Source organism: Calypte anna, chromosome 5A, assembly GCF_003957555.1.
Source record: "Calypte anna isolate BGI_N300 chromosome 5A, bCalAnn1_v1.p, whole genome shotgun sequence".
Lineage (NCBI taxonomy): Eukaryota > Metazoa > Chordata > Aves > Apodiformes > Trochilidae > Calypte > Calypte anna.
Genome location: NC_044251.1, coordinates 4,743,190 through 4,750,336, shown reverse-complemented (window position 1 = coordinate 4,750,336; position 7,147 = coordinate 4,743,190). Strand labels below are relative to the sequence as shown.

The 7,147-nt window shown below is 48.3% G+C and overlaps 1 protein-coding gene across 1 annotated transcript in view; it reads left to right on the top strand.

Annotated features, from left to right (window-relative positions):
- The window catches only part of RHOV (ras homolog family member V), a 4,777-nt gene extending 3,728 nt beyond the window's left edge, over positions 1–1,049 (top strand). The window contains exons 2-3 of the mRNA XM_008500391.2: positions 224–282; positions 609–1,049. Coding sequence (XP_008498613.1) covers positions 224–282; positions 609–1,049 — 500 coding nt within the window. The remainder of the gene's footprint in view (positions 1–223; positions 283–608) is intronic.
- Positions 1,050–7,147: the final 6,098 nt, after the last annotated feature.

Sequence of the window (7,147 nt, the reverse complement as noted above, 5' to 3'; positions counted from 1 at the left end):
ACCACATTGGAAAGTCCATTGCAGGTCTCTTAATGTTCCCAGTGAAAGCTTCAGCTGTTTTAGTGAAGTTTGGGAGGATGCTCAGCAAGGAGGACAGGCTTGAGTGAATTCAGCAAGTCTTGTTCAGTGGGATACTGAGTGCTCTGGGGGAAAGGCTGTAGGGGTGTATCCATGTGAGATGGGCTGTTCCCTTAGACTTATCCCTATTCTCTTTCTGCTACAGTGCAGGTCCTGGTGGATGGAGCCCCAGTCCGGATCCAGCTATGGGACACTGCTGGACAGGTAAGAATCTGTCAGTTCTGCTCCTATGGAACAGTGACTGTTTGCAGGCTTTTGAGGAAGGCAGTGTTTAAACTGAGAAGGAAGGAAGCTTAATAGTCCAGCATCAGCCATTTTGCTGGTATGGCAGTAACTGGTGGGTGAATGCAGAATTCCTTAGCTCTGAAACTTGTGTCTGAGCCAAGGCATGTCCATAAAGTCAGCACAGTACCCTGCCTACAAGGGTGTTGCTGTCCTAGCTGGTGTGTGAAAAGCACTGCTGTATTATGCTGTTAGATCAGCCCAGTGAAGATGGTTTTTTTTTTCTTTTCCCTTTCCATTTCCTACAGGAGGACTTCGACTGTTTGCGTTCACTTTGTTACCCAGACACCGACGTCTTCCTTGTCTGCTTCAGCGTGGTAAACCCCAGCTCCTTCCAAAACATTACAGAGAAATGGATTCCTGAGATACGAACTCACAACCCCCGGGCACCGGTGCTGCTGGTGGGGACACAGGCAGACCTGAGGGACGATGTCAATGTCCTCATCAGCCTGGATCGCTACCACGTGAAGCCTGTGCCCCGGCCTCAGGCAGAAGGTCTAGCTGATAAAATCCGTGCTGAAGCCTACCTGGAGTGCTCAGCACTGACCCAAAAGAACCTCAAAGAAGTTTTTGACATGGCCATCGTCAGCGGTGTTGAGCACAAAGCAAGGCAGGAAAAGAAGATGACTGCCAAAGGCATCAAAACTCTCTCCAAGTGCCGCTGGAAGAAGTTCTTTTGCTTTGTCTGAAGCTGCTTTGACAGAGGGGAAAAGAAACACCCGATGGCAGTATTGGAGTGACTGCTCCTCTGGCCCCAGTAAGGAGGGTATGATAAGCTCCTGGGCTTGGAAACCTGGCTCTTGCTGGGTTGCAGCATCAGCTGCCTAGGAGACATGAACTGGATTTTCATTGTGCTGGGATGTGGAATGGTCCAGGCAGCTGGAAGTAACTGCCAGACATGTCTGTAGTGTCCCATGCTAAGGGGACATCAAGACTCAGTACCCCAGAACAGGCAGGTTCGTTGCTCAAAATGAGCTGTTTTCTGTCTGAAGCCAACACACTTTCAGAGTTCCAGCATAACAGACGTGAGGGACTTTCAAGTCTGCTGATTTACAGACTTGGCAGAGAGTAGGGCAGGGAGAGTTACAGGTGACTGCAATGTGGTCAGTCATGGGCTGTGGAGTTTGTGACACAAAACTTGGGTTCCCCCTCTGATTCTTCTTGCCAAAACAAGTGGAAGTCACTTGGCTGTGAAAACACAGTGCTCTTTCTTCAAGACCCTGTATTCTGAGTACCCTTGTGAAGGTTTTTCCCAACCAAAGGCCACTAGCAGGTTGAAGAGAAAATGCACTGGGGGCTACACTAATTCTCCAAGCAAAACATTCTCTGAGAGAACCCAGTGGATGTCAGTGCTATAGCCCTATCTGAAGAGGTAGTGATTAACTTGGGGACCTATTTTGAAAGGCCTTGTACGTGTAGTGTTCTGAGAGAAAGAACAGGTGAGGTAACTGAGGAGTGGCTGCGTAGCAGAGATGAAACTGCCAGCAAAGGGCTTGTAACACTACCAGGAGGTTAAATGGAGAGCCACACATGTAATGAAACAAGGGAGAAGGAAGAAAAGGAAGGGAGTAAAAAGGAAAAAGAGAGCTGGAAGGAAGAAAGGGAGATGGAGAGGAAGAATTGCCATTGTTAAGTGAAAGTTGTGATTTCACTTAGTCGAGATCCTAATGTTCAGGGAGTCTTCTAAGGACCTGAAAAAATTTGCTAGTGATCTCAATTTTAAATAGTGTTCATTGTTAAACTTTGAATCAAAAAGAGGGGGTTATAGTGAGAGAGTTCCTCTTGGTCAGTAAAATCTGCAGTTTCAGATCTATGCAGAAGAACAAAATTTACCTTCACACTGTTCTTCCTGAGGCTGCAGAACAGGAACGGAGGCTCAGGGCTTCTTTCTGATGTGCTTTCCTTTCTTAAAAGTCATTGCTTGATCTGCTGAAATAAAAAAACAAAGGAAATCTATTAAGTTCCTGCTAGAGAGAACACATCCACTATGTTTTTTCCATTCCCCTCTCACCTGTTTCTCAGGGAATTAATTTCCTGGTGAGTCTATTCACATTTTATTACAGAGTTTTCATCCATTCCTAAAACTTCTTTCACAGAGACATTTTGCTCTGGTTTATGTAGCAGAGAGTATGACAGGTCTGTCAAGCAAAGCTTTCTCAGGGGGTTCTCTGCATCTGGCCTTAGCCCATCACTTTAGGGGTGCTTTGGAGTAACGTGGCAGAAGGGGATAGAGCTGTGGATATTTTGCCCTGCACCAAAAGCAAGTGGGTGCAGGGCCTGCACCTGAGCTAGTGAAAAAACCAAATGCAAGTAATGCAGGATGGCTCTGGATCCCAACAGGTGCCTGCAAACATCTCTCATAACCATCTTGTTGTGTGACACAGCTTCTGTAGTCCACAGGATGTGAGATAAGCCTGTGGTTTCACTGGTCAATATCAAAGTAGAAAAGAGATGAGCAGGTTTTCTTGCAAAGGGAAGTGGTCCACAGCCTTGGAGCTGCTTATAGGGTAGGGTGTAGAGAGACCTGAAAAAGAATGGTGCAGCAAAATGAGCAGCAAATTGCAATGAGCAGCTGAAATGGCATCCAGTGAGGAGTCCTAAAAGATGGAGAAGACAGAGGCAGTAGCTAGAAGTGACCTGTCCTACACAGCTCTACGCAGGACAGAATTTCTTGAAGAAAGCTCTCACTCAGCAGTGTATCCCTGGATGTATTTCTTACCTCTGCAGGCACCTCTGCTGTAGCACTAATTCAGTTTGTCTGTTGGGTCTTCATGCATTTCTTTAGCCTGTGAGACCAAGGGCTGTGGTGTGACCGTGCCCTGTGGGGCAAATCAACTGGTGGAAAGAACACCAACCAGCCTTCCCTCCTTCTGGAGAGAGCAAGGGCTGTCCTGCAGTAGCTTGGTGTGAAACAGGGATTGTTTCATTTTGGAAAGTTGTATTGAGAGCTGCTTTCTTCCTCTGTGATTGTGTCTAGTATTTGTTCAAAATAAATTTTTTCATATCCACAATTTTGTTTGTAATATGTCAATGGAAAGTAAGCTGGGATTAAAGATGGAGGAGGAGCTACTCCTTTTTCCTCACAGTAGCATAAGAAGAAAATCACCCCACTTCTCCCTCCACGTCCTAACCACTACTAGCAATGCTAAAAATCCCTTCATAGATGAAATCTTTCAAGGTCCTTCTGTTACCTAAATTAATTTTCCTTTCCTTCAGCAGCCACAGAAGGTGGAGGCTGCTGAGTGGGTGTGAGTAGCAAGTATCAGGGTTTATCACTGGCTCCCCCCAGAAGCCCACCATCCAGGGACCAGTCAGGAGGCCAGAACCCTGAGATGAGCCCAATTATATTTGGGGCCTTAATAACACTATGCTGCCCTGGGCAATTCCCCCACCAGCTTTATTTAACTTACCTTGGTAGTTTAACACTACTCAAGTGCTGAAAATTTTCTCCATGCCACATAGGACACAGCTCCAATCAAGATACCTCACAGGACTCCTTGAGCCTTATCAGCAGCATCACAGGTAGTTTAGGGCTCCTCTTTGTCCACATATGGGACCTCAGAGCTGCTCCGTAGGCAGAGGGCTGGAAAATCAGACTTCTGGGAGAGTTGAGCAGGAAGGTGGGAAAGAAAATGGGCAATAGCTCAGTAGAGCTCAGTTAGTGAACAAATTTGTTTCAGAAATTGGAAGGGAACAAGAAATTACTGCCAATAAAATTATGATTTGGGAACTCTTTTATTATTTGGCAAAGCCTGAAACCACACCATCCTCCAGCAACTTGCTGTTTGCTGGATGCAAAGCAACATGTGGGTTTGTTTCAAACAAAGCTCCCAGCTTTGCAGCTTCCCAGTGTTAAAGTTTACAGAAGAACCTGTGGAAATAGCAGCAAAGTGTGAATTAACTTTACGGGCTGTGAGTCATCCTACTGAGCCACATCCTGTCATGTCACCCTGAAATTCCTTGAAATCAGTAAAAAACGCTGAACTCCTGGGGTGGGGGTGAATCTATCTTAGTAAATGGAGCATCCTACCAAAGCCACCCAAGGCTTCCTTAAAGCCTCATCATGGTGCAGCACTGGACCTAGCTACTACTACCTGGCTCTGGTACAGTTTGGGTTTGTTTCTGCATTGCAGTGCTGCTTGACCAACCTGTATTTTCAAACGATGCTGAGAGCTCAGGAGAGTTCCGGGGAGACTGTTGCTAACACAAACCACCCCACCAGCCTGCATGAAGCTAGCCAAGCCCACTGCCACTATACCAGCACAATGCCACACCAGTGCCACTTAGTTTAATTCCAGAAAGGCTCCTTCTGAAGTTGACCTGACTTGCTCATAGCTCAGCATGAAATGCTAAAAAACTTCCAACGTGCCTAAAGGGTAGAAACCCTCTAGTACCTTCTTTCTTGCTCAAGTCTCTGACTTGGATCCTGGTTAGCAGGCTCTTGCATGGTCCTGGATCCAGCAGAGTAATTTAACTCATCCGTGCTCTCCCACCAACATAAGGACAGGGATGAACCCTCTCCTAATCCTGCACCAAGCCCGGAGCTGCCAGCTCCAAAGAGCTGAGCTTGAGTGTCAGCAATGGCAGGAACCCCCTTTTGTTTTCTTTCTCTGGAGGTAGCACACCCTAAATGGGTTTAGCTGTGCCAGGAAGGTTCCCAGCTGGCAATGCTTTCCCGGGCTTCCGCTGAACACTGCCTGGGAATTAATCCCCAAAATAATACCAAGTTTCATCTGACTCAGCATAGCCTCCTTCCAGTGCCTGAAAGGCAAGTCTGAAAGGTCCCTTCAGGAGATCTGTACAGGGGAGTAGGTTTTGTCCTGTTTCCTTTGAAGGGACAGGCAGAATTATTTCCAGGTCTGGAGCTGATGGGAATACAGCAGCAAGGACCTGGCTGTGCTGGGAACCCTTTTGAAATGCAATTACCAGGGAATGCCATCATCCCCCATTTCCTGAGAGGAGTATGATTGCATTAACAACCTTATCACCTTCTTAACACCCCCAATTTAATCTTCAGGTGCTAACTGGCTTTTTTTTTTTTTTTTTCCCTTCAGATTGCTCCAAGTTTAATGGTATTTATCAGTTAGCAACCATTTCAAACTTGGAAGCAGTTTGGGTCCAGTTTGACTTTTCCCAGATGTAGTGACAGCTAAGTACCTGTTTCAACTTTGCTCCTAATACCTTCCTGCCCCTGGTTTGGGTTAGAATGCTCCCATCCTGTGGTCCTCTCAGGAGCCTGGCAAAGAGCAGACATCAGGGGTCCTCTCAGGGGCCTGGCAAACACCAGAAGAGCAGGAGTGAGCAGAGACACTGCTCAAGCAGGCACTGGCACCACAAGGAATGCCTGTCCTCTTGCAGCTCATGCTTCAGTCAAAATGCAGCTCTTCCAACCCTGCTAAGAGTCCTCCATGCTCAGGAGGGTGTCTTTGGCTCATTTTGTCTGCTTAAAGGTCTTGGCTCTCCTGTGCATCATTGCCTCTCCTGGAGCCATGCTAAATCACTCTGTAGTGGGCCTGGGAGAGAAAACATTTATAGAAAGAAACCACTTGAATCTTACACCATGGCTCTAGGACTGTCCCCTGTGTGCTGGAGGATGCTGCTTGAGACTGACCTCCCAGTCTGCATCAGCTGCCAGAAAAGGAACCCAAGAGCTGGCCCAGCCTGCACCTGGGCCTCCTGGAAGCTGCTTACTCATGCCCCTGTGGAGTCCAGCCCTGGGCTCTCCTTTCCCACCGTATAAATACAGCATTGTACTTGCAAAGACCTATTGCACAAGAGTGCAGGGTATGTTTGAACGTATCCCTGAGACAGGTTCCCTCTGCTTGCAGCCCCACGTGATCCCAGTTCCCAGGGTGACACCATGCCCTTTCCAGCTCCAGGACTGAGCCTCTTGGCATCCAAACTTGCCAGACCTGTTCTGGAAGAACAGGAGGAGATGTGGGTCCCATCCTCCCCCTCCATCCCCTCACCCCCAGCGCTGTCCCTGGGGCGGTGTTGTGAACTGAAATACTCTGGTTTCTGCTGCTCTGGAGGAACATCAGGTGCAGGAAATTTGGCTTGGGGACAAGTTTCACCACGAGTCACTGAGCCAGGCTTTTCTTTCCCATGAGATAATCTTAGGCGGGGCAGACAATCTCTTAAAATTAAAATACAATGAAAATACACGGGCTTCCCAGGGTTTGGGGTAAATCTCTCTTTCCTTGTTTTCTCAGAAAGCAAGCCAGATGCTGCTGAAACCTTCCCCAGGTGTGTAGCACAGAGGCCAGCACTGCAGAAGCAGCGTGCACACAGACTGGGACCAGGCCTGAGGATGTTGCCCAGGCGCCGGGGATGGTGCCCTCTGCTCCTCCAGACCCCAGTAATAGCCCATGTGCAAGAAGAGGCTCCACTATGAGGGTGGGAGAGCTCAACCTCCCATGGAGGTACCTCCATGGTCCTGGAAAAGGGGTGGATAACAAGGATTAGCTTAGTCAAACACGGATGGCAAAGCCCCCATCCTGCAGCACCCCAGTGGCTGCTCTGCCTCCTTCGTGCCAGTGCCATGGTAACCCTGCCACTTTGGTGGGTTCCCAGTGTTAAGACTCTGGAGGGGCTCAGGGCCCTTCCTCCATCATCCCCATAAGTGTCTTACCCTGCCACAGAGCTTAACCCTCTGCTTCTCCAGTTGACCACCCGGTTACATAGCTCGGTGACAACAGGGACACAGGGAAACAGGGACACAGGGAAAAGCCAGGGACTGAGCTGGGATATCGATGGCTGCAGGAATCAACGAACACCCCAGCCCTGC